Below are 26,627 nucleotides of genomic sequence, written 5' to 3' on the forward strand. Positions count from 1 at the left end.
GTGACCGCCGCCGCCGCGCGGTCCCGGCACGAGCGGGTCCCTGCCGCCCGGAGCGCGCGTAGACCGGCAGCGCCTAATGGATTACAGCAGCCGCCCGGCCGACCGCCGCCTCCAGCTCGGCCGCCTCCGGGTAAGAGGTGCCCCCGCCCCCCTTTCGCCCCGAGCCCTGCCGGCAAGGAGCTCCAGGCGCCCACCTCCTCGGGCAGCTCGCTGAGGCTGGCCAGACCCCTTCACTTCCCCGGGACCTGTGGGTGGCTGTCTGCGCCCCATGCTTCCCAATCACTCCTTCTCTGCGCGGGCGTCCCCTGGGGCCCCGGGTGGGGTCAGCTGAGCTCAGAAGCCGGAGGGAAGCCCCATTTCCTCTCGAGATTCCGAGAAGTGGATGGCGGCAGAAAGGACTCCACTGCCTGGATGGAGAGGCTGTGGAGCCTCACCCTGGGAAGAGTGTGTAGACGGTTCCTGGACGGCTCAGCTTTGCTGGGGGCACTAAAGGCACTCGGTTGTATAGAGCAGGGTTTTGCGGTTCGTCTGTGGTCAGAGGTACCGGGAAGGCTAACAGGTGTTTTTTGAGGGTTAGGGCTAGGGTTGGGGCTTGAGGTGGGGGTGGGGTGGACTCTGTGTACCCTGGATGTGCTTGGTTTGTTACTCTAGGCTTTGGTGAGTGATGCTAATTTCTAAGGTTTATGGTTTATTGGGCCTTGTGTATCAGGTGGAATTTTAAATATTTTTAACTGTTTCTCTAGTTCTTAGAGAATTTTTGTAACGACTCAAGAAAGGTCCCTCCCCCAGCTAATCTGTCAGGTGAATTTGGATTATTTTATATCACAAAATGGATGCATGTTTTGGGAGGTAATACTCAGAAAATCTGGTGCAGGTTTTGGGGAAAAACCGATAGACATTTCAGAAATGTGAAGCATGCCTAAGTTCAAACATCGTGTGTGTTTCTTATTTGCCAGAGTAGGAAAAGAATAGATATTTTGCTCTGTAAATATAGTGTCATGGTTTTTTGCCTACAAAAAAAAAAAATGTTCTATAGCCACGTTTTCCCCTCTACTTCAAAATTACTGAACCGAAACATTATCTATGCGTCAAAAGAAAATCCTTGCAGGAAAAAAAGAATCCTATTTTCTCTCACCAATTTCGCACGGCACTTGAGGATGCAATTCTTAAATCCTATTGCCTATTCCCTCATGGGCACGCTGTGAAATATTAAAACCTTTGCACAATCTGCCGCATTGCGCATGAGGTTGACCTGCGCATGGCGAGTATCATCTCCAATGCACCTAGCTACAAATCCTAACACAATGTTCCCCTAAATATTTCAGTGTAACTGTGTTGGCCGTAAAAGCATTTCAGAACAACAAATGACATCTTTGTAGAAAGATATTTTTAGTAATTAACGATGGAATCACGCTCGTTTCAAAATGGAGGCCACGATTTGTGGCTAGTTCACGTCTGCGGAATTGTCGTGCATCACTAACTATGATTACTCACAAATAAACTGAATGACTTTCTTATTTGAAATGTCTGTATTTTGTAACTATTTCTCTACTGTGGGACAATGGCTGTTGAGATCATTCATACTGGAAAAAAAATCATTACCTATTGAAAAGCAGGCCCCTGGTGGGCAGAGCCTGAGGAGTCCCTAGGTCGGCTGGGACCTGGGTGGGGGTGGGGAGGAGTTGTGGCAGTGATGGCCAAGCCCTAGTGTTCAGACCTTTAGTCGTTTTTCCCTGGGTTTGGTGGCCGAGTCTGCCCAAGTGACTACGAACTTGGACGGGCTGCAGATCCGATTAAGCATCAGAAGGTGATGTCCTGGGCAGATATGGAGGACTGCGGTAGCATTAAGAGCTTATTGGAACTAAATGATCGATTTCATCTAAGAATAAATAATCTGCAAACCACATTTGAACTCAGGCCACTTAGTCCACGAGGAGACTAGTTCACGCTTTTACCACTGCTGGAAATGCTCCCATTGTCACTGTTAATTCAATACAAAATTTAAATGAAATAAAAAACACTTGGACCCTAAGAGCTCACAAGCCAGAGAGTGTCACTTCCAGCGTCCTTGGCGCCAACCTCTACCCGTTTGTAGATCAGGGAGCCGGTGGCATGTCCAGGCCTTGGTGTCCACGGGTCAGGCTGTGAGCTGGGCTTGCGCTCTCCGCGAGGACTAGGCAAGAGCGCAGCTCCCTGTTAGAAATGTGGCCAAAGCATCAGGGCTGAAAACCAAACGTATTTTCCTGTCAGATGCTCCTCCAAATAAATAAATTTCGCCAGAAATCTGTTTTCTGAGCTCGAGAAGCAGGGGGAATTGGAACAAAGACAGTATTTCACTCTGGGCTGGCAGGCAGCTGTTAGAGGTATTTACGGCCTTGCCGCAGTGCGGTCGCCGAGCAGGGCACGCGGGGCCACCGGAAGCTGGGGAGAAGCCACCAAGAACTCGGAATTCCGATTTAAGTCCAATTTAGGGCCACTTTCCGGAATTGGTGTGGATAGATACCCTCTTTCTAGGAACTAGTCCCTTAGACTTGATAGTTGTGCAGAATGAGGGAGAAGTTGTGCTCTCTGAATGCAGGGTCGTTTTTCCCCGCCTTGATTAACAACTCAAGACAAGTCGTGCACTAGACGTGACATTGCTGATCCAAATGACAACCTTGAGAGTGTCCATTGGCAACATGGCGATTTTGTTGGTTTGGCGGAACAGGGCTTGCAAGTCAGAAAGCATAGTTGAGCCTTTTAATACAGGTTTTCCTGAAAAAGAAAAGTCTGTTTCCTCTCTCTCTGAGATAGGACGTCCAAGCCCGTCCGCAGGCAGGCGCTGCGGCAGCGCCCCGGGTCGCACACCGCACAGAGCTGCGTACTCCGCCCGCACCGCTCAGGGCCCCGCAGCGCCTGCCACGCACGCTCGCCCGGCGTCCCGTCCGGCGCATGTGCAGTGAGACGGCCCAGCCCGGGGATCCAACCAGCAAGGCACGGCTGGGGGGAGGGGGCGAGTGGGTCAGAGCAGGAAGATATAACACGATCCCTCCACTGCTCCCTCCCTCTTGATTCGCTACTCGTCTTTCCTTTATTCCAGCCTTCCATCTAAATATAGCCAAACATCTTGCCCTTCACTACGTTATTTTCAATCATCTTGACTCACCACCCCACCCCAATTTAAATCTGTAGTTTAGAAACAGTCTGCAAATGCGAGCTAGTGGCCAAAGGGAAGCCAAATCCTTCAAGGTGTTAAAACACACACATTTTTTAACACCTTAAAAGAGTTTATATATATGTGATCCTCGGGGAAGCATATAGATTTTTTCAGTCTGGTGCTTCTGCTTTGGAAAAAGGCCTTTCCTCTTGGCGCCTGTTCAAACCGCCAAACTTGAGGCCAATCGTTCAGCTGAACCATCCCCGGATCTTGTTACGCCAGCGCAGCACGTTCGAGGGCTCTGTGGGGGCCAGTGGTTTGGCGGAGAGCGGTCAAATAAATAAATAAACCGACAAACTGGAGGGATTTTCCGCTTGGGCTCGCCTAATTAACGGGGGATGCACGCTCCCGGACCGCGAGCCTGTGGTCAGTGCTGGGGAGGTGGGGTGGGAGGCCCCCTCAGTGCCCTCGCGACTCCTTCGGGCCGCCCCGGAGACACCGAAGGACGAGCTTACGGCCTCTGGTGCGGGAAGACCTTGGCCGGCGTAGACCAGCCCGGCCTCGGGTTTCCGGGGTTGCTGCAGCGCCCCTGCCTGGCTGTCTGGCGCCTTGTCCAGGAGGAGGCGCTGTAGGACAAGCGTCTCGCTGGCTGCCGCGACTCCGGAGATGCCCTGGGCGCCCGCGGGCGGGGAAGGGGAGGTCACGTGACCCCGCCCCGCCCTCCAGTCCTGCTCGCAACCTGCTTTCGGCCTCCGAGAAGGGTCGCCGATGCTGCGCCGGCTCCCGGGGGGCTGCTTCCCGGGACCGACAGCAGAGGCAGCCACGAGGCCCGGGAGAGCCTGAAGGCAGGTTCTGGGGTAGCAGGCCACCTCACTTCCTCTGCCTTCCTAGAGGGGGCGCGATTTCTGCGCGCTGGGCTCCTAAGAGCAGGAAACTAGGGTCCCGTGGTGGGGCAAGCCGCGCCCAATCCGCAGGATCCCAAACAGACCCTTCATGCTGAGCTGCTGTTCTTGCCACTTTCCCTTTCTTCGATCCTGGGAGCCAGATTGGGCAGCCTTGAAAAGCACATTGTTGCTCAGCGCCTCTGGCTGGCTGACGGGCCTCGCCCTGGCTTACCCAGAACAGGGCCCGGCTTCCAGGACTCCCTCGGGGCTCCTTGACGCTGAGAGCCAAGGTGAATCCCATTGACTTTACAGCTTGAGAACTCCACACATGCTCATCTCTACCTTTTTCCACATCGCCCACACGTCCTTCTTTCACCATTGTGCCCATTTCAGGCCTTTGGTGGACCCACGGGGGATTTCTTGCGCCAGGGGTGACACCCAACTTCAACAACTGGCTCTGATCCAACCCCACTGATCCTCCTTTGTCTCCTGGCAGCGCAGTCTTTTGCCTCCCTCTTTTCTCTACCTTAGGGCAATGATTCTTCATGAAGGCCTGCATTCAAATCTCTTGTTTATAATGCAGGTTTTTGGGTCTCATGCCAGACTTACTGAATCAGAATGTCCAGGACCTGCATTTTATAAACACTCTCCTCCAGGGCAATTAGGATGCACGCTTATGTTTAAGAACTACTGGTCAAGGGTCTCTCCTGTTTCTTCTACAGTTCTTCTGTCTCCAGGGGACACATTTCCTCTACTGCTCAGCACTCCCACAGTTCCAGGGGCTCCCTCCCTAATTGGGTTTTCTAATGTCACTATCCTATAGGCTGAATAATTGGTCCCATTTAGGGAAGGGGACATTGATCCCTTGCTAACTTGGAGATTTCAAAGAGATGAGTAGGTTCTGGGTTCAGACTGCCTTGGTCATATCTTTACCACTTACCTGCTGTGTAACCTTAGGCAGATCAGGCAAACGTTTTTGTTTCCTCATTTGAAAAGTAGGGATAATAAGAGTACCTTCAAGGGTTGTTATGAGAATTTTGACTAACGGCTTTACATACCTTAACTCACTGGTTAGGTACTTACAACAGTGTTTTCGCACAGCAAACATTCAATCCGTATCCCTTTTCTGCTCAGCAATCAGACCTAGAGTTTTAGAGCTGAAAGAGACCTGGTTCACTTACTCAATCCTTGCATTCTACAGAGAAGACAGGCCTAGGCTTGGTCACACAGGAAGTGGCAGACCCAGGAGAAGATTGTTCTGGGACTCTTCCTATTCCTGTAGTGGGACTCCTCCGTGTCAAAGGCCCCCTTGGGTCTCAGTGTCTGGCAGCTGCCTATAGGTAGACTTCAGGGCTGTACCCACGAAGAAAGTGCCCCTAGCTCCTCAGTGGACAGATGTCAGGTAGGAAAGGCCTCACACCCACCAGGGACATCTGCAGCTCCTACAGAGGGCTTCAGGTCTTTCCAGAGAGCAGGCCCCACTGTCCACCTCCTGGAGTCACCTCCACCACCACCTATCAGTCACACTCACCAGGGCAAGTACCCTCTTTTCAGTCTCTTGAAATCTGGGGCAGAAAAGCAAAAGGCCAGTGGGCAACAGCAGAGGAGGCCAGGAGTGCCCACTCCCTGTGAATCTGCTTGTGCTCCAAGATCTGGGCTCTGGGGCCATGGCCAAGCTGCAGCTCCCAACTTGGGTCATTGTCATGCCAGGGTATGTCTTGGAGAAGACCTACCCCACAAATCTCCATCAGCCCTTCCAATTGTTTGAGATTCTTTATATCTTTTAAAAAGAGTTATGTAAATGCTACTTCAGGCTACAACCCACACACATGCACACCCCCCTGCAACCAGGTTCCATCGCCTTGACTTCTGCCTATAGACTTTTCCTGAGGGCTTCGGCAGCCCTTGGCCAAGCTGCTTCTCTTGGCTTAACCAGGAGTCCACCTGGGTCAGATTTTCTCTCAGCACACATATCTCTTCTACTATCAACCATGTCAGGCAGAGTTTGGCCCATGGCAGAGGGCAGCGCTGCAGCCCCCCAGCCACCCCCAACTCCTGTGCCATCTAACCGCCATCCCCGGTTCTCAAAGGACTTAGACAGCCACACCAAACCCTGCCCTTTGGGACCACTGGAACCATTTTCAGCTGCTGACCCCACCATCAGAGATCCTACCCCAGGGCCCCTCCTTTTTGGATCCTATCTCTTGCTAATAGAGTTTTCCCCTGGGGTCATCTTTTCTTCCCAGAGGACAACAAGCCAGAGTTCCCATAAGTGGACTCCATTTTAGGGGGAGGGGGTGGTGGGAGAAGTGTTCCTCTTTCAGTGATAGAGTACAGTGCCAACAATATGGAATCCTATTTCTCTCCTGCTTGATACTCCCTGCTCAACTCTTCTCTGGCTCTACTCCCAGCCTATGTCCCTGTGTCCCTAAGTATCAGGCCTGGGCAGTCTCTTCTTCCATCTGCCCCCAGCCTAGGGAGTTCATCCAAAGCCCCATCCCCAACCATCCTGGTTGTGCAGACACTTAAAGAGGAGAACTCAATACCAGCTCTGAGCAAGAGGCCTCTGCACAAGGGGCTGTTTGGGTGGGCAGAGGGCTGACCTCATTACATTTGAGTGCAGCTGATGCCTCCTGGGGCCCTTTCATTCTCTCCTTCTGGAGAGAATTTGGACTCTTCCATTACCACCACTGAAAGTCCTTGGGAAAACCCCAAGAAATTGGACCAAGCTAGTCTGCTGTTCCCCCTGGTCCTCAGCCTGCTTGCTAGACTGTTCTTCCCTATCCCAACTCTCTCATTCATCTACAGAAGCCCAGGACATTGAGGACTGGGGGCAAGGGAAGATTGTAGGAAGGTAGACCCTCTCTCCTTCATCACGTTGCCTGGCTGTCCTGAGATTAGAAAGTAGCTGAAGACGTCTGCCTCGATGTTTCCTTTCTTTCCTCCTTTTCCCTAGGCATAGCTAGTTACGTTCCTGTTATCTAAATAGACCGAGTAGGCTGTGTAATTATATTCCTCTTTTTATGTAAGCCACAGTGAAGACTTCAGGCAAATCCCAATCACCACCTTCTTCACCATTTGCTCAAAAAATAGCTCCTGAGCCCCGATTAGGTGCCAGGCGTTGTTTCAAACATCACCTCCTCAGCCTGGTCTTCTCCTTATGCCATCCAATTGCCTAGAAAGTCATGCATCCTTGGATTGTTCCTTTAACTTAAGGAAAAATAAAGATTTTCCAATATAACTTTGTTATAGTGGGTTAACAGGGACTACTTTTGAAGCTCTTCACCTAGTGCTAGCAGAATCAGAAACCATTTTTAAAGGGTTGATCTTTACTCATACTTTAAAAACAGATGCTACCAACTGTAAAAGCAAAAGATCTTCCTAAGTGGCTAATGACTGGGGGGGGGGGGGGGGGGGAGGAGGAGAAATAGATGCCATACAGTCCAAGCTAACAGCCCCCTGCTTTCTAGCTAATGAAAGTCAAGTCAGGAAGCGGGTTTAGAAATGCACGGAGAATGGGTGGAAATTGGGATGCAAAGAGATCTTTGTAGAGAGGGAGATGGGCTTGATGGGATTTGTTGATGAGAACTTTTGCAACTGAATTTGATTTAGAAATCACGTGTGTGTGCTCTACAAATCCACACAGAACATCCATTCTGTTAGTTGCAATAGTTAAAATCACACATTTTCACACTGATGGCAACTCTAGCGGGCTATAGAAGGATGTTGGGATCAATTCTCTTTTTGCTTACTCTCTTGGTGGAAGCTGGGGGCATCTTTCTCACCCCCACCTCCCCAAGCGTAGACTGTCACATTCTCGGGGAAAGCAGCGCTCAGGCCCAAGCCCCTTTTCTTGGCTTTCTCAGCAAGAGTGCACGCTCCCTCCTCCTCTCTTAGGCTCTCCCTCTGGTGGGAGTGGTAGTGGAGAGGGTTGGGGGGATAGGATCCCACCCAGCTTTGGGCCCCCAGGACTGTGAGCCCTGAGCCCTGTGGTTGGGGGCACGGTGGGACTGGGGACATCTGACTTCCTGGGCTCTGGTTCCTTAGAGCCTCATTTGCTTCCTCACACCCTGTCCCCTTCACACCAGGGCTGTTTTATTGTTTTATAACCTTCTTTAGAGCTTCAGTTGCCAAAGATTCCGATGGGGCTATTTTCCACTTTCTCACTTTACCAAACCCTAAGTCTTGCTGTTTTAAGCAGTTTGGTCACTTGCAAAGACTTCCCTTTCAGATCTAAGCAAATTATAGAAAGCTCTAGGCAAGGGGCTACCTTCAGCTTTCGCTGAGCCCATCTACAACAATACAGAGCCAAGTGTTAACTCCAACAGCCAACCCACCCCCAAGCCCACCCAGCCTCTCCCTAACCACCCTTTTTCTATTGAAGCTTGAACAAAATCTCAAATAACTTCTAGTATAAGCAAGTAAGATGTAGCCTTTGACTTTCCTCTTTATTTATTTACCACATCTAGAGCTAGAAAATGATTGAAATAAAGGAGTTGATGGTACTCACAGAGAATGCAGCCAAAGAACCATAAGACATGCCCACCAACCAGCTTTTTCCAAATTGTACTATCTCCCAACTTAAACAGACGGCTCTGAAAAGATGCTATATGAAAAGCACGGGGTATTGATATGAATCTGATCCCCCTTGCATCCTGGATATTTGGAACTATTTAAATGTGAGGGAACAGTTGCAGTGAACCTTTATTTAGTGAATAAAAGTTTAAAGCCAAAGGTTATTTATGGTTCTGCAGAGATGGGACCTGAGTGGCTATTTATGAGCACGTGATTCCAATAAACTTTGTTTTATGGCTTGAGAGTTGACAAGCCAAAATATAATTCCCACCATAAATTAGGTTAAGAGCATACAAGTGCAGATGCTTGGTTCCTGGAGCAGCGATAGGAATGGGAGAGGCTCCAGCTAGCACCGAGCTCAGGAGACAGTTCTCCTCCCAGCTCCCCTGCCCGCTAGGAGAGAAAGCCAGTAAGTCACTTATTACTTTTTCCACGACAACTCCAGGGGTGGGGGATTTCTCTGCCTCCTCTTGGTCTTGTCTGCCTGGGGTGGAGAAAAGTCCCATCGAAGTTAATTCTAATTTTAGCCTAAACCCAAATTAACAAATGGAATGAGAATTCTGGTTTTCTCCCCTCTCTCCGGGCATAGAAAGTTAGGAATTGAGGGCTCCTACTTCACAAGAGGGACTTACTGTCTCTCCCCTCCCCATAATGGAGCATCTGCTTCCGAAGTGGGATGAAACTGTGGTAGTCTAGGTGGAGAGAGAGAGAAAGGATGAGGATGGAGATGGCTTTGCCTCTGAGATTTCTCAGAGAAGCCTACCATCCTAGAATAAAACTAGAGGAGATAGAAAACTTAAAGCAGGACCCCGGCGCCTGTGAGGACCGCTGCTTTGTAAGATTGCTTTGTGGGTTCTCCAGCAGCAATGCTGACAAAATGATGTCATATCCATAGAGCTGGATAACATTTTAAAGCATTGCCAATTACCTTTAAACCCATCGATTTTCCTCCTCCTTGGTTATCATTTGGGTCCTCATTTCCCTTGGAAATTGCTCTTTGTTTTGAATTGGAGAAGAAGTGGGAAGGCAAGTCCCAGCCATGCGTGGTCCTTCTTTGGGAAGAAGACAGGTTTTGGGAGTGCTGGTTGGGGCTGGGGAATTTGAAACCGATCTGAACCTGGAAAAGGGGGCTGAACTGCTCCCAGCGCAAGACTGACGGGGAACTGGGGCGGGAGACAGATGCAGCGGCTGCCCCCTCCCCAGTGGACCTGAGCCCACCCGGCCGATTGTGCAGAAGGAAACACACAAAGGCCTATTTTCTCCTCGCTTCCCGTTTTCCCACTGGGGAAACCCTGTTACAGGCAGCCTGAGTCGGGCCAAGCAACCAGTAAGGTTTTGCCCAAGGATGCATGGAGTGGGGGAGGTGGTAGGGGCCATACTCTCCTACTCCGTGGGTCTGCCCTTGAAGACTGCGGTCTCTCGCTCCTCGGAGAACTTGGCGCAGTTCCTGGGGGCGGGCACCCGAAGCAAGGAGGTCTGGGTATTGGTGGGGTGTCTGGGCCTTGTCATTTTTCTGTGTATCATCTATCTCTGCTTTATTATCCTGTGGAATTTGAGTGACCCTCGTTTTCATTGCAACAGGTTCGGGACCATGAGACACCGCCGCTGTAAGTACCTTCCCGTTTCTTCCGAATCGCGAAGAGGCGGTACCGATAGCTGGAGAGGTGGTGGGCGAGGGCCACGCTAGGGGGTGGGTGGAAGGGAGAACGGCCCTGCCTCCCTTGGCCTGGCGATACGAGGGGAGCTCCCTTGGAGGTGGCGACTCTTAAGTTGAGCTCCCAGAAAATTTTTCTGGGGCCTAGCTCACAGTCACCTAACCAAGGGAACGCCGCGAGCTCTCGCCCTTGTCCCCTTGGGCCTCCCTGGAACCTTCCGGGCCTTTCCAGGCCTCCCCAGCTCGCACAGGTGCAGTTCTGCCGCAGTGTACGCTTCTGTTAAGAGCTTGCAGCTAATTAGCAGCCCGCCCTATTAACACGTTGCGGCGAGCGTTGCCTTCTGCTCGAACCAACCTGCTAAACACCAAGGCAACGGGATCCCCCTCCGCAGCCCAGCCCAGCCCAGCTTAACCCGGTCTAGCCTAGACCAATCTTCTCTTGTTTTTAATGAAAAGAAGGGGAAAAAAACAAAAACAAAAAACAACCGTCTATGGCTACGGGTGTTTTCAGTTGGCCCTCTTCCGGGAAGGGCTGTGAATTCTGAGCTTTACGTGGAAGTCCCTCCTCGCCCCTCCCCCGGCCCCAGCCCCCGTCGTTTGGGCTCTGGGTTGGGGACACCGGCTGAATGAGGAGCGTTCACCTCTGCTTCTCAGTAATTACAATTCGAGAATTTCCCGCACCAGAGCCGCTGGTATTGCAGGCAAACTTGGGGGGTGGGAGGGTTGCGGTGGGGGCATAGATTTTTGGGGTCCTGGACTCGGAAGTTTGGATCTGAGTTGTATGTGCCGCGGACAGGTACATTTCTGAGGAGGCCCGTGAAGGCTCCAGGAAGAAGATTTCACTAAGATGATGGTACGGCCCCTCCCTCACTGCAAAACGGAGATGATTTTATTTTAATGGAAGATGGAGTATGCGAGAGCGGTAGGAACCAGGCACCCTCCCTCTCTGGTGAGATGCCCTCTTTCCAGGGTCAGAGAAGCTGGGACTTGGCCCTGGGCCAGGTTTCTTTGCCCTCCAGGCTGGGCAACCTGGTTGATTCCCTGGGGCCTGGGCTCACCCCTAGAAGTGGAGATTCTGCCCACTACATGGTTCCCCTCTAGGAATCAGGCTGGCTCAAGTGAAACGGGCTCTGAGCTCCAGGCTAGAAAACCTGGTGTCCCCAGGACCCCCTGGTCTTGCCCCCTTCCTGTCCATGCCTGGCTCTGGGTGCTTATCTCTGCCTGCGCTCCTCCCTTGCAAACCCACACTCGGCACCCTGTAGCTGAACACAGCACAAAAAGATCGAGAGATCAAAAGCATTTGTATGAGCAGTCGAGCGGGAGGTGAATATTTAACGCTTTTGTTCATCAATAACTCGTTGGCTTTGACCTGTCTGAACAAGTGGAGCAATAAGGTGAAATGCAGGTCACAGCGTCTAACAAATATGAAAATGTGTACCCTCACCCGGGTCCCCACCTGGCCCAGCAGGCTCCCCCAATTTGTCTGGATAAAGCCCAGGCCCAGTGTCCCCAGGAAGGCTGGTGTATGGGAGCACTTGGCATTAGGGGAATTTGAGGTGAACCCCCTTGGGGCAAGGGAATTGGGCATGGGGCAGCCTCGGAGCTCTTGTTAGAATTGGCACCCAGGAAATCCCTACAAAAGAGCCAAAGCACTGGAACCAATGGATAGGGGGGAGGGGTGTGCAAGTGCAAAGTGCGGAGTAGAAGCAGGCAGCCAATTTTGCCAGGCTCCGGGCAGAGGGGATGGATGCTCCCCTCTCCACCCCACCAGGCCCAGGCTGAGGCTTGAAACTGATTTTTGAATCATGAGGGGAAAATCAAAACAATCAAAAAAAATTTTCAACACCTCTGGCCTATGCTCAGGGATCCAAAAGCCCCACTGAAGCCCGGGCATCCCTCTGCCCCCAAACTCCATCCTGGCCCTGAGTGCCTCTGTGCTCTTGGTGCCCTGAACCAAGGGGTGAGCCCCAGATGGCGCAGAGGCGCTGGGGCGGGCGCAATTCGTGAACTTTTGTACTTTTGTGTGCTGCTGTCGGCAAAGCAAAAATAATGAAACTTTGTGATATGTTTGTAAATGATTTCGAATGACCCCTCGCCCTGCCCTTCACCATTAGTGCGCTGGCCCTGGCCCAGGGCAGCTGGATGCCTGCAAGCAGCGCCTGCCGTGGGGTCTGCAGCAGCAGCGGACAGGACGGAGAGGCCAGCCGGGCTCAGGGCCCAGGAAGGTAAATGCGCAACTTCTGGGAGAACTAGCTTCGTTAACCATCCTGGCTTGCCTCGGCAGTGGGAAAAAGAATGGGCAGAGGATATTCCCCTCTTGCCTCTTTTTCTTCTGCCACTGAGGGATTTGCTCCTTTCTGGAAAATACCACTTGATAAGGGAGGGGGGGGAGAATATTTGGATCTGGGAAGGGGGGTAATAAAGCCGCCATTTCTGGGATGGATTATTTTTTTCTCTTCTTTCTCTCTTAAGAAGACTGTCCTGGCTCCTTGGCTGCTCGGTAACCTCAGCCCCAGTACAAGGATGGGGAACTCGTTGCTGCAAATTGTCACCAAGTCCTTCAGGCCACCTGAACCGTCTCTGAGAGTGCGGGTGGCTGAGTCCGTGCGGTGGCCGCTCCGAGGAAGAGACCAAGGCTGGCAGCAGTCTGGGTACCTGCTCTGGGTGGAACCCGGAGGTAGTAACGTTGTCTATATATACCCTGTAGAACCGAATTTGTGTGGTATCCACATAGTCACAGATTCGATTCTAGGGGAATATATGGTCGATGCAAAAACTTCACGTTTCTCCAAAACAGCCAGAGTGGGAAGTGGAGGCCAGAGGCAGCCGGCGCGGGTCAGTCTTCTCTTTCTGTTTTATTACCTTGGACTCCAGGAGGATCGACGGAGCCTGGTGGCAGAGAGCAGCCTTTCCCTGGAGAAGACCCTCACCTTTAAACAGAGGCTCTTGTGTAAACCCTTAATTGGTTGTATGAATGCAGGGCCAAAGGGCTAGATTTTGGGAGACTCGGGACTGAGGTGGGAGGCCAGGTAGCACCCCAGCTCTGCCCTCCAGCTTGAGGTTGGAGGGTGTCCAATGTGGGGGCTCACTGGCCGTTGACTGCCCTGTGCGAGGAAGGGGAGCTGGGAAGAAGGCGTGCAGGGTCCTTCGGGGCCCATTTGGGTGAGATGGCGGTGCCCCCACGGCATTCCTGGCCCACTCCTCAGTTGCACAGGCAGGGCCAGCAGGGCCTCTTGCCATCGCGGCAGAGCCCGACTCTGACTAGAAACACCCCGGCCTGGGCACTCGCAGAAAGCTTGGCGGTTACTCATTGCCTAATTTGGTTCACGCCAGCCAGATTGTGGTAACTTTTGGGTGACCCTGATGAAGACAAAGCCGGGACTCGTCCTTTGTATGGCAGAGTCCCCGTTCCCGCGGGCTGGGCAGGCGGGAACCTGTCTGCCTGGGGTCCTCTGCCCAACTCACAGGCCGCCTCACTCACTCACCTTTGGAGCCCTGCACCTGGACAGATACCGGGATTCAGTCCCCTTTGAACTGTGCCCGCTTTGGGGGGCTGCTTTCAGGCGGGGTGAGTAGAGAGGGCACTCCAGGTTAGCGAACTCAGTGGCGGACAAAAGCTGGGGTTACCTGCACCGAATGAGGGTGCTGGGGATTAGAACTAACATTCACATCTGGCGGGGGCCCTCAAATGTGCCACGGCGAGTCACTCGATTACACGTATGTTATTTAGTTAAATTTGTGAAAATTATGAGATGCTCACCAACCCGGTGATAAACTCGCTCCCTTGCTATTGGCTGGACTGGTCACATGGCCACCAACTTTATTCAGTTGACAGCAAGTAGGAGGGCCCTATGGAAGGAGAAAAAAAGACAACACGAGAAAAATTAGTATTTTCTACCTTCTGAAATTAATGGCCATGAGTTCGTATATGGTGAACTCCAAGTATGTGGACCCCAAGTTCCCTCCGTGCGAGGAATATCTGCAGGGCGGCTACCTAGGCGAGCAGGGCGCCGACTACTACGGCGGCGGCGCGCAGGGTGCCGACTTCCAGCCCCCGGGGCTCTACCCGCGGCCCGACTTCGGTGAGCAGACCTTCGGAGGCGGCGGCCCCGGGCCCGGATCGGCGCTGCCCACGCGGGGTCACGGGCCAGAACCCAGCGGCCCCAGCGGCCACTACGGCGCCCCAGGAGAGCCGTGCCCCGCGCCCCCCGCACCCCCGCCCGCGCCCCTGCCCGGCGCCCGGGCCTGCAGCCAGCCGGGCGGCCCCAAGCAGCCGCCCCCCGGGACGGCCCTCAAGCAGCCGGCCGTGGTCTACCCATGGATGAAGAAGGTGCACGTGAATTCGGGTAAGGCACCGGCCCAGCGACCGCTCAGTCCCCACCCTAGCCCGGTGGCCCGGGCCCGGGAGGGGTTGCGAGTGGGTGGAGGCGAGTGGGGCTTCAATGGGCGCCGCAATTACTCTCTCCATAAATTTTTATAGCCGAGGGAGCAGGCCGGGACCATGTGGCTGGCTGCTTGGCTGTGGGCGCAAAAGGGGGTGGAGATGGGGGTGGGGTGGGGGAGGACTCCATTTTCAGAGCGGAGGGAACCTGGTGGAGGAGAGGCGGCTTTCCAAAATGCTTGGGAATTCCGGGGCTGGCGGTGGGCCGGGGAGATAGGAGCGCCTTTTGGGATCCCCGCCTGCCGGCCAGCCTGGGGAAGTGGGTGAGGGTGCGGGGGTGGGTGGGAGGAAGCTTGTGCGCCAGGGAGAGGGCGGGAGGGAGGAAGAGAGCGGGCTGGGGAGCGCGGGGAGGGCGCGGGCCTCGGGGCGCGCCAGGAAGTGAGCGCGGTGGCGAGGGGCCTAGCTAGTGGCCGCGCGCTGACCTGACTGTGCTGTGTTTTGTCTCGCAGTGAACCCCAACTACACCGGCGGGGAGCCCAAGCGGTCTCGGACGGCCTACACCCGGCAGCAAGTCCTAGAACTGGAAAAAGAATTTCATTTTAACAGGTATCTGACTCGGCGCCGTCGGATTGAAATCGCTCACACCCTGTGTCTGTCGGAGCGCCAGATCAAGATCTGGTTCCAGAACCGGAGGATGAAGTGGAAAAAAGACCACAAGCTGCCCAACACCAAAGGCAGGTCCTCATCGTCGTCTTCGTCGTCCTCCTCCTCCTGCTCCTCAGCTGCCCCTGGCCAGCATTTGCAGCCGCTGGCCAAGGACCACCACACGGACCTGACGACCTTATAGAAGTGGGGACCCTGGGCCCATTCCTCCCTGCGCTCCCGGCTGAGCCGAAGCTGCGGGGGCAGGCCGGGCCTGCTGTCACCTCGCTGGGCTCTAAGGTACTGTGGGGTGGACCTGGGACACGCAGGCCGCCCTCGGACTAGGTTAGCATCCTGCCCGAGGGCAGCCCCCTCCCTGGAGCGGGGATGGGGGTGGAAGGGGGGCGGGATTCTCTCTCTAAGTATATTATCATATGGCAGGAGCTACTGAGAACACAAAACCTTGGCGAGTCATTAAATTCATGAAAATCTCTGCTGTTGGATTTTGAATTTGCAATTGAAGGTTGGATGCTTTATCCCAGTGTGAATTTGAACATCCTCCCTCACTCCACCCCTCCAGGGATCTTTGTGGTTTAATAATGTGGGGGAGTTGAGGCAGAAGGTTGGCCACCCTTGTGCTAGGTGCTTTCAGTGGAAGCAGGAGAGCTGGGCCAGGATTTCTGAACTTTCTGGATTGTCTCTATAGTTTCCCGTGTGAAAAAAAAAATAGTTTGCTCCCAGTGGCCCCATGCCCAAAGAAAAGAAGGAAGTGGAAACGGGTTATTTTATGTTTAGATTATATTTGCTTACATATTTATTTGTTGGGGAGTGGGATACAGAAATAACTGACATCTTAATGCCAAAAATCTTAAGATGGTGAAAGGGGCTGAGTTTCGGGGAGCAGAATCAGAGATGTGTGGACTTACTTTTGGCTGTAGCCAGCATTTTGAACTCCACCCCCTCCCCACTCCCCGGAAATGGGGGGGGGGGGCAGCTTTACACTTCTAGAGGGAAGCAAGGGTCCGCTCAAAGTGAGTTCTTGAAAATATATTTCCATATGTGCTTTTTTCAGCAGTGTGCTTACAACCAGTTCTGGGTGATTAAAGGAAAGGGGAAAAAGAAAGAAACAAATGGTCCAACATTTTCCTTCTGGGGAAAGAAAACAAAACCTCTATGTTCTGGGTCATTAGATAATGACTGAATTTTCTGTTCCAACTGGATTCCGAATACCCCATATATCAGTATTTTATAGGAACTGGTGTATGGGCTATATGGGAGAAGGGATGTGCAGTAGGGAGAAAGTGGTAGGTGAGGAAGTCTTGCTATAAAAAAGAAAGAAAAAACTGATTCTAGACATCCACCAAAGTTGGTCTTAGGGTTTTTTCCCCTGAAGTTGTTATCTTTTAAACATATCTAAGTTTTTCACAACCCGTTTTTTCTCAACCCAATTAGAAGCAGAAATGGTAGAAGTATGAAAGTTTTCAGGCCCTCTTCCTTGTCTTGAGAATAGTGGTTCAAAACCACTCAAACAACAGGAGAGATGTTCTTTAGTCATTTTTCTTATGCCTTGCCTGAGAATGGTTCAAAGCTCATTTTTCTAAAATGCTGACCCTAAGCATAAGAGGGAAACAGTCAAAGGCAATGACCAGAGTTTGTATACTCAAATGAAACAGGGCTTCGGAAGTTTAAACCCCAAAGCCTCAGTCTCCAAAAAGAAACCCCTGGAGTAGCTACGGAAAAGTGACAAAAGCAGGGAGGCAGTAGGGGTGAGCTTGAAAGGGAGATTCAGAATTGGGCTATTTTTTCAGTGCTTCAGAACACTTTCGAAGGTTTCAGAGGTAATTTTAAAATATATCTAAGTAGAGAGGGAAAAAAAGACTTTCTCTTCAGGCGTGTTCTTTGGTTCGGTGTCTCCTGAGAGCGAGGGCAGGTATTCACTGGAGTCCCTAGGCTGAAATTCCACTTCTCAAAGTATCTTCCAAGCCTTGGTCTTTTGTATTAGATCCTGGGGACAGCTCTTTGTTCCTCCTTGGGGTGAGCCTGGCTCTCAGACTTGCACATGGCAATACTTGAATATCTCCATGTCGGGATATTAAAGATGGATATTCCTGCATTATTCGCATCATTGTTTCTATGACAAAAAGCACAGAGTTCATACATAGTCAAGATGTCTTTTTTCTGATGCCCTCACGTTGAGAAGCTGAAAAGGTATTTTACTGAAGTTCGGCTAAATTACAGAATCAGGTTCATCCAGAGGACAAATTTTCTATTCGATTAGCTGTATTTCAGCTGGGAGGACTGACCTCTAAACCCTTAACCTTTTGGACTCTAACTACCCTTCTCTTCTTTTTTCCCCTCTAACATGGAGAGCAGTCTTTGGATGTAGCATTTGAAAAGAGCCGCTATCCTTAGGCAAGTTGCAAAGTTGCTAAGATTCTTTCCTAAAACCCAAATCTGTGAATACATTGAACCTTCTCCTTGGCAGCCGGGGAAAGTATATATTTTCACAACATCCAAGGACATATATATCATAAAGATTATTATATAGATTTACCCCCTTCCCAAAAGTTCAGGTTATTCACTCCAGCTTCAGACCAAACGCCAAAACTGCTTAACTGCCTTCACCCCTGCCGCAGAGAACAGCCAAGAGGCATGTTTTGATGAAGAAAACCCAAGCTCCTTCTCAAACATAGCCCCACTCCTTGGAAAGTAACTTAATCAGAGAAACAACTTCTTTGTTTATAAGTCTCAGCTCTCCTTCTCAGCTTCCAGGGATTGTCTTTTGAAATGTTAATGGAGCCTGGATGGCCCAGAGGGCAGCCCTCAACCCTGAGGTCCCAATCGGACCCCAGCGTCCATTTGGGCCCACAGGAGTGGGGCAGGGAAGAAGCAGGGCCCCCAACCACCTAGGGCAGGGAAGGAAATGAGCTTCCATCTGGGAACGTGCTCTGGAGAAAGCTGGATGTGGAAAGGCTCCATGCCCATTTGCTTTTATTTGTTTCCAGTTTGTTCCCCCAAATATGAGCCAGAAGTGTTTGTTTTGGTGTTTTTTTCCTAAAGCCGTGTTCGGGGGGAGTGAAGTGTTTGCGGAGGACATTGCTCCTCACACTCCCACCTCACTTTGTCCACTGCAGCCTTTTGTTGGGAAAGGACATGGTCAGTCAGCCCCATGGTGTCTGTTCACACAAGATGCTTTTTTAATAGAATTGACCAATGTTCTGCTGCCACTGATTAAAGTATTATTTATACTAATTGTTGCCTGTAGTTTTGATGTAATTCATTGATCTATATTTGAAATAATAAAAGGTGTAGCGAAATCTCCCTCCTGTTTGGTGCCTCCACAGCAGCCTTCTTCATTGAGTCTTCTAAAAGCTGACATTCAGTATAAGCCATTTTTTATTGTCTGCAACATGCCTGGCGTGTGAAGGTTAAACTGCAAGACTTAGCAATTCTGTCATTACACCCTCCCCCCTACATACACACTCCCAATTTGGCCACCATATTTTGTGAGTATTGGGAAGCCTTGGGTTGGATTCAGGCTCAGGTGGGCATTACTTTTTAAAGGAAAATAAGTAACTTCCCAGGCTAAAAGGAGTCTCCAGGTTGGCTTTCTGCGTGGCCCCTGTCATACAGCCCCAGACCTCTTCCTGTCTCTCTTTGTGAAGTGGTGGGTGAGAGACCTCCCCACCCGCCACGTCTGGGAGAGTGCCGGGGCGCTGGGTTCTGGGCCGAGCCAGCGCTGGCCACTGGCTGCTCCCACCTGACCCCTCTGGCCTCCCATCTCGGGCTCCTTCTACTTTTCCTGAGCTGTTCAGCACCACTGGGGCCTCCAGCACCTGCCCCTCCTTCCTCCAGCGCCCCTCCGCCCTCCAGACGACAATAAACACTCCCCACTATAAAAAGTGGCGTGCGCTATTTTTATCGTGAGGGCCTTTCCACGCCTTGGCCTCTGCCTGGAAGAGGGGGCCAAGACGGGAGTCCCAAAATAGGTGGGGGGGCTTGCCCGCGACAGGAAATGAGCAGAATGCATAAAATCAGACATGTGTCCTTAATATATGGAAAGGCTCGCCTCAGACGCGTGGACATGTGTATTTATAAGTGCGCAGACAGAAGTTTAAATATTCAGACACATTTTATGATTGTCCTCTGCCCGTCTTCTGGTTAATGGCTCCTCCCGTGCCCACCAATACATCAATACCGCTGTGTGGATTGAGTCGCGGGCAGGGATGAGGAGCAAGCGCGTCCGTAGCCGAGCCGCCTGAGTACAGTACAGTAAGTCGGGACCCTCGGCAGACGGCGCTTCCCGCCCGCCCGCCCGCCATGTTGGGGAGCCCTCCCTGCCCCCCGCGCCGGGCTGGGCGGCCGGGCCTCGCCGGCAGCCGGGGGAGGGCCTTTCATAACCCGGAGAATTTTCAAAGTGCGAGGAAGATGATAAGAATAGATTTCTACAAGTCCCGACCACGTGATTGGAGAAATAATTAATTCAGCACGTCCCTTAAGAAACACGGAGTCGTCATTAATCTGCCACGCAAAGGGCTCTCTCCGACTTGGAAAGTGCAGGGATCCCAAGAATACCACCCGCGAGGGGGGCCGCGGCTCCGGGCCTCCACCCTCGGCCCTGCGGGCGGCGGCGCGGGCGCGCGGCCGGCAGGTAAATATTTTGGCGACTTTTATTTCTGCAGATTTAAATCCTTAATGAACTTAGCTGTCAGGGCCTCTGACAAATAGTTCCCTTTGCTTCCTGATTTGGAACCGTGCGCGGGCGAGAAGTTGTTAGTGGCTTGGATGGTGACCTTTGGTTCAGCAAAGCTTTGCACTTATGAAAAATTACTGAGAGTGGCCGAGTGTGTGTGTGTGTGTGACAGAGAGAGGGTGTGTGTGAGGAGGTGAGGGTGTGCGGGGGGCGAGGGGCGAGGGTGCGTGCGGGCTGCTCTGAGACAACAGGAGTTGTAAAAAACCCGCCCGGCTGGGGGACGCGCCTGGCGCACGCGGGCCGAGGTTGCCCGGTCGCCTGTGTCTACCGGGAACAATGGTCGCTGTCACGGCATCTGCCGCCTATTCTTAAACCGGTGAGAAAAGGCCCCGGCCCTCTTTTCAAGCGAGGGTCGTAAATTTTTCTTTGCGTCATAATAGAAGGCTATAAAATCGAGTTGAAATTTTACCCCAGGCAGGTTTTAACCAACAGATAATGATTTCCGAGTTGCTTCTCCCACTCCCCTCCCTCAGCACCCAAGCTCTGCTGCTTCTGTCACCCCAGCAAGAAGTTTTCCCTTCTTCCTTTTTATTTTTGTATTTTTAATTTTTTTTGGAAGATCTAAAATAAAGGCAGGAGGAAGAATTCCCTGACGCCCGAGTGGGAGACCCCAGGACGAGGGGAAACCTAAAGGAAGGGATACAGGGGAGAGGCCAGGGTGAGATGCAAAGGCTGTTTCTCCTGCTCGCTCCCATTGCAGCCTTTTTCATCTCGCACCCCAAGGAGATTCGAGGTCCCAGGAGCCACTCGCTCCCACCCGACCCCAGCACACGCCACCCCCAGCTTGCCGGTGATGTGGGCTAGGGGCAGCAGCGGGCATTCTCCTCCTCCAGCTCCCAACTGCGGCCCAGATGCCGAGGAGGAGAGCCTCTTTATTCGCCTTCTTCCCTCTCATCGGCTTCAAGCATGATTTCGGCGAGCTGGGGCTGGCTGCCTTTGGTGGTTGTTTTGGGATTGTGTGTGCTTTCATTTCTTTTTTGGTGTGTGTATATTTCCCCATCAGGACAGAGACAAAGTTTCCTCCGTTATGAATTATACATTCAAACAATAACACATTAATTCAATTATTCAAAGATGACAAATGTTTATGTGCTTTGCAAGTGACTCCGGCAGAGATTCCGGGCGCTTTCTCTGAGCCGCTTGCGTTTTTCTCAATGAGAATTGGCTCCCCTCCCACCCCCAACCCCACCCACCACAATCACCTCGTCGTCCCCTGGTAGGCCCAGAGAGGAACCCGCAAAAGGCCTCCCCAGCCCCGCTGGAAGCCCGGCAGCCAACTGCCTCCCAAGGCCCGGGCTTGGCGGGCACTGGCCCGGGCTATTTTATCAGTGTGACAATTGCCCGGGTTGGTGTGATAAATCATCGTAAGTAATTCCTGAAAGGGTGCGAGGCTGTTGGGGGCCGGGCGAGGACTGTAAATCTTTCCGGTTTATTGCTCTATGAACATATGCTCCGATTGAAGAAGGCTTAGATCCTTTCCTGGAGACAAATTCCCGCAAAGCGGCCCCCCTCTTTGGCTGGAGATTAACACTTGCTGTGGCCCGGCTGCTCGGCCCCTGGCGAGAGGCGAGGGGGCGGGGTCCTCCGGGTGGGGGTGGACTGGGGGCACCCACGGTCCGATTCCAAGAGGCTCCCCGAGAGGGGGGGAGGGGTTCGAGCCTGTGATCTGTCCTCCAGGACTTTCCAGTGCCTCTGGAGTGGGGATGCGGAGAAGCTTACCCTCTTCTCCCTGGCTCTTCTGCGGCTGCCGGGCACATTCACCTTCGCCTGTCCAAGACTTGCAAGTGGCCACTGGGCATCTGCTCCCTGCGGGATGCCACTTAGAAGCAGAACTGGTCATGAAAGCGAGACTTTGGGGATAGGATGGAAAACCCCGCATGGTGCGGGATTCCGGGGAGCAAGCCAGGCTCAGAGAGGGTGGTGGGGGCTGGTGCAGGCCAGGAGCTGGAGGCCAGCCGCTGGCCCTGGCCGGGAGCTTAACTGTTCTTCCCACATGCAGACTTGTTACCGTAAATTCTACCTGACCGCTCCGAAAGTGCTGGGAACCTGTCCTGGTTTACTATTTCTAAAATACAAGCTCCCTCGTCTCCGAGATAAGCTTGGCCAGGACTGATTCGGCAGCCCGTCTGCCTTCTTGGAGACGCCGCGGGAATTCGCGGCCTGGCGGTCACTGGGCCTGTGGAATCCGTGGGCCATGTCCAGATCCGGAGGCGTACAGGTCACGGCAAACAGCGGCTCAGCGTCTCGGCGGCTCCAGGCCGCGGAGAACCCGGTGGAGTGCCCAAGACACAGAGAGGGGAGACTGCTCCAGGTGCCAGCCTTTTCTGGCTCTAGGAAGTAGCGACTCCTCTGCTGCGTCCGTGGACGGAACCAAGGCCACGAGTAGTGGTGGTGGTGGTGGTGGTGGGGTTCCCCCGGGGTGACCAGCCTGGTCTGTGAGCTGGAAGCTCCACCTTAGGGCCGGACCTGCGCTGTGTCACAATGTAATTGCCTCGCCTGGGGAGGAGAAGAGCAGCGTGTCTGCCTAGGCGGCGCCTAGCCCGGGTTCGTGTGGATGCGGGGTACTGAGCCACCCTGAGCCTCTCTTGCTTCAGAGCCACCTCCGGAGATGCCTCTAAGAGAGGCAGCCTCTAAAATTTTCAATCCTGGACCAGTCTAGTGGAAGATCGGGCCAGGGTCAGAGGTCGTGGGGGGAGAGACTCTTAGCGCCCCCACCCCACTGCCTGTGGCCAGGCTAGAGCTAGGTTGATCCCGAGCAGCGAGATAAGGTTTTTCCTTCCGCCTACAAGTCTGCCCTGGGGAAGGGGCCTGGATCCCACGCCTCCTGCCCCTCCTCCCAGTCCCCAGGCCTGGCTGCGCTCCGGGGCTGGCTGGCGTGAAAGTTTCAGCCTCGATCAGTACAATCTTCCCTCGGGGTCACGTGAACAAATATGCTCGCATTTGAAGGCAGCGTCTGTATTTCCCGACTATGAGGGGGATTCCGGGGCTCTCTCCAAATCCAGCAAGGGCCACATTCCGAAAGCAAAACAAACCTCGAGCTCTGGGGGGCCTGAGAGGGCTGGGCAGGAACCCAGGAGTGGGTGGGGGCACGGGTGGCCGCCGCTCTGGGCCTGGGAGCGGGCCGGCGGGCGGGTGGACCGACGGGCGCGCAGCTCAGGCGAAGCCAGCTTGGGGACTACGAACTCGTTCCTCCTGCGTTTATTGGTAGTTGAACCTCAGCCTGGTTCCGTTCTACCGGGAATTCCTTGTGCTCGGGTATATGGCCGCGTCTGCGAGCACGCAAGACCAGGGTTGGGACAGTGTTGTCTGCAGACAAAGGGGGAAGGCTAGCTCTGCCCCCCACTGGCGCCCACTCTGAGGCCGAGGACACCAGGTTTATGATAAATTGGGATCCAGGTAAGCAATTGCATGACAAAATGGAAATCTTTGGGCATGGGGCTGTTTGCTGCCCTGAGCGGGATACTAAATATGATTTATTTTGTGTAATCTGTGATCTTGATTATTGCCAATTGGTGAGGCAGCCCGCGTAGACCTAGATACACTTCTACATATACATCGAGGACGGTGATTAATCGTAAGGAGGTGCGCTTTGTGGGGATGCTCCCCGCCTACCCAAAGGTTAGGAGGACACACTACCTTGCCAGGCTTGGAGGGTGGCTGGTGGCATTGGGTGGCTGGCAGCTTGAGGAAAGCGTGGGTAAGGGGGTTGGGGCTGAAAAAAGTATTTTGGGGGTAAATGTGCAGTTATGAGAATGGGCTGAAAAATGAAATGAATAAAAAGAAACTTTTTTTTTTTACACTGTCACTGCCAAAGTAAGATGGAGCATCATATTAATTCCGTGTCTTGGGCTGCCTGGCTGGGTGCAGGCAGGTTGATTTATATGTATTTAAAATAAACTCTGTGGCCAGCCAGCTCTCTGCATTGTTCTGGGAGCCAGCTCCACATACGCATGCCTTTATCTCTTGCTGTTGGCTTAATATTTCTTTCTTAGGAGGTTAAAGTGCTACTCAAGCTTCTCCCCCCAAATTCAAGAGAACCCCCAAACTACCCAAAAGAGTTTGGGAGGTTCCTCCACACTTTTCCCTAATCGAAGTTTTGACTTCGATAGTTGCAGAGAAAAGGTTTAGGGCTTCTGGGTCCATTTACCCGAAGAACCTGGAATGAAAGCTAAATCATATTTTGGCTCCCATATGCTACTCATCCTTTTGTTTACTGTGTCCTGTGGCTCTGGCTAGAGGAGGACAGGACTATTCATCCTGGGTCTTTCCGGGGCCAAAGCCTGAGTAAATGGCTCCAAGAGCTGGAAATGAGCGGCTTCATGCTCATGGGAATGCCACAGGGCCGGGTTAGACTGGGCCTCTATGGGGAAAGGACCCAGAAAGCAAGGAGCACTCCCTTAGCCTAGATTGGGATGGGCCCCAGCCCGAGAGGGACCGACTTCTAGGGGCGTTGTCATCAAAGGAGAGCAGTAAAGTTCTTTTTGTCAATCGCCTGCACTTGGCTCCGTCAGAACTTAAAGTCGCTGGACATTTTTCTTCGCTTGCTGCCTTGGAGCTGCGCGCCTGCCAACTTAGTCAGCTGAATCCAATTACTGCGAGCAGCATTTCATTTGGCCCCATGGAGCACTCACTTATAACTTCCCCGAAAATTTCAATAATCCGCACCAAGGCTCCCTATCCTAAAGATTTTTCCCGGGGTCCTGGTGGGGGATGGGGGATGGGGCCGGGTCTGCCAGGGACCAGCTCTTCGTTGACAGCTCGCAGACTGCGGTCCCTACTGCTCCCCCGGTTTCTGGCTGTGGAAAGGGTACTTGAGGTGGTGGCCCAGAGCCAGTTGGGTTAAGCCTGCAATTCTAGGCTAGCAGGAGGCAAAAGTTGGGCCGGTGCCGGATGGTGGGTGGGCTGGGGAGGCACCGCAAGAGAAGTCGCTGGGGACTCTGGGCGGCCCAACTTTGGCCACCTTGAGGTCCTCTATCCTTTCTCCTTCCCAAGCCTCTTGCGCCCAGAGCACCAAGCGCACCGCGCACCCGGGAACGCCCAGGAGCAAACTTACCCTGTTCCTCCGCGACTGGGAAGACAAACTCTAGCTACAGGCGTCGGAGGATCGCGGCCCTGGGTGGCCTCCCAATTTAGCCCTTCTTCTGAGGGGAAGCCCCTACTTTTAAAGAACCTTTTTTTTTTTTCCAAAAAAAAAATTAAAAAATAATCAAGCGGAGAAAGTTGACGTCCGCCCACGTGAATGTATCATATAAAGCGGCTTCGGGACTCGCCAGTCAGGTCCGAGAGTCCGGGTACATTGCGTCTCCACCGCGCAACCCTTGGGGCCGGCCAGCGGAGTGGGCCCCCTGGGTCAGGGCCGGCTGGGAAGCTGAAGCCGGGCGCGATGTTACGAGCCCTACCGGGCCAGGATCTCTCCGAGGCGCTTCCGTTGGGTGTTCATTAAGGGGTGAGTTATTGCCGCGTGAGCCAAAGGTCACTTGAAAGGCTTATGGCTGCGCGCTCTGGTCTTTAGAAGGGCCGAGAACGCTTTGTGTGGGGCTTTCCCGGTCGAGGTTTAGTGTTTGCAAACTACTGAGTCGACAAATTGCATAGGGCAGATGCAAGAGGGGGGACTGTTTCTCTCCTTTTACCTGACCGGGGTGGGCACCCGCTGAGTGCGGCAGTGGTGGGCAGTTTGGTCTGGTTTTGGGTGGGAGTGGAAGGGGTGTTTGTTTCTTAGATGGTTTGCAGCATGATCCCTTAGGCGGTGGGCAGCCCAGACCAGGAGTGTGGTGGCTATTTACTGGGATGAAATAAACTCAGGCACGCCATCGGAGATATAAGGTACAAACCAGGAAATATCGCCCAGCTCCCTCTCCACTGGGGCTGTGTGTGGCAGCCTTTGACTAGGACCCACCCAGGCCCATCTAAATGTCCACCCTCCTTTTCTGGCATCCTATAAGGTAGCCTCCCTCTCACCCCAATTCGCCACAGTCCCTCTCTTTTGCTCCTAGGAGTTGGGCTTGGCCTGACTGATTGGGGCACCTGGAGCATTTAGAGCTTGGTTGGAGCAGGAGAGGGTCTGGTTTCCCTGTGCCTCTGACCCACTTGGCCCACCCCCTGCCTGAGGGTCTGGCCCTTCCCTCAGGTTTGGGCTCCCGCTTCCCCCATCCAGCCAAGGATTTGGGTGTTAAAAGCCACTCACTCCCCAGGAGCCAACTGAGGTCTCCTTTCCGTCGCTGCCCGCCGAGAAGGTTCCTAGAATGGCTTCAGGCACCTTATACAATAGCCACATTGATTATGACACCCTTAAAGGGGGTAAAACCTCTCGACAAAAGTGTAAGAAAGAACCGCTGCCACTGAATTTTCCATTTTGTTCCAGATCCACCTCAACAGAATATCAAAAGGAACCTGAAGAGCCTACAAAAAGAGTTAGAGACAAAATGTGACAAAACACACACACACATAATTGTGGTGAGTGGCGTGATTTTAAAAAATAATTTCCACTAACATTTCGATCTGTCCTGCAACTCAAGGTAGCCATCTCAGGATTCATACATCAAGACATAAAACAAAGGGCGGCTTTGAAGTGGATCACCTCAGTGTGAACTGCCGCCCGTTAC

The 26,627-nt window shown here is 52.9% G+C and overlaps 2 protein-coding genes across 6 annotated transcripts in view; both read left to right on the forward strand.

The window, feature by feature from the left end:
- On the forward strand, window positions 1-18,593 carry HOXD4 (homeobox D4). 3 transcript variants are annotated; one of them, XM_046658887.1, is made up of 7 exons: window positions 1-130; window positions 10,177-10,202; window positions 11,046-11,198; window positions 12,364-12,474; window positions 12,722-12,926; window positions 13,047-14,595; window positions 15,140-18,593. In XM_046658887.1, exons 6-7 carry the CDS (start codon window positions 14,160-14,162, stop codon window positions 15,475-15,477), a joined length of 774 nt encoding a protein of 257 aa, XP_046514843.1. In that variant the 5' UTR covers window positions 1-130; window positions 10,177-10,202; window positions 11,046-11,198; window positions 12,364-12,474; window positions 12,722-12,926; window positions 13,047-14,159; the 3' UTR covers window positions 15,478-18,593. The 3 variants fall into 3 exon arrangements, with proteins under 3 accessions (XP_046514843.1, XP_046514844.1, XP_046514845.1); XM_046658888.1 differs by lacking the exon at window positions 1-130 and adding an exon at window positions 8,967-9,004 and having other exon boundaries at window positions 12,722-14,595; XM_046658889.1 differs by lacking the exons at window positions 1-130; window positions 10,177-10,202 and having other exon boundaries at window positions 10,994-11,198; window positions 12,722-14,595.
- The window catches only part of HOXD3 (homeobox D3), an 18,464-nt gene continuing 7,349 nt past the window's right edge, over window positions 15,513-26,627 (forward strand). The window contains exons 1-2 of one of the 3 annotated variants that reach the window (XM_046658882.1): window positions 23,162-23,643; window positions 26,387-26,478. The gene's annotated coding sequence lies outside the window, so the exon portion shown is untranslated. Of the gene's footprint in view, window positions 15,573-23,161; window positions 23,644-26,369; window positions 26,479-26,627 lie in introns of those variants that run through there. The other 2 variants (XM_046658881.1, XM_046658883.1) reach the window with 2 other exon arrangements.

The sequence above is a fragment of the Equus quagga genome, chromosome 4 (genome assembly GCF_021613505.1).
Source record: "Equus quagga isolate Etosha38 chromosome 4, UCLA_HA_Equagga_1.0, whole genome shotgun sequence".
Taxonomy (NCBI): Eukaryota; Metazoa; Chordata; class Mammalia; order Perissodactyla; family Equidae; genus Equus; species Equus quagga.

Excerpts from the sequence above, each read along its gene's own strand:
- HOXD4 (XM_046658887.1), top strand. The coding sequence starts at position 14,160 with ATGGCCATGAGTTCGTATATGGTGAACTCCAAGTATGTGGACCCCAAG. Across the intron at positions 14,596-15,139 it reads GAAGGTGCACGTGAATTCGG|TGAACCCCAACTACACCGGC; the intron begins GTAAGGCACCGG and ends TTTGTCTCGCAG.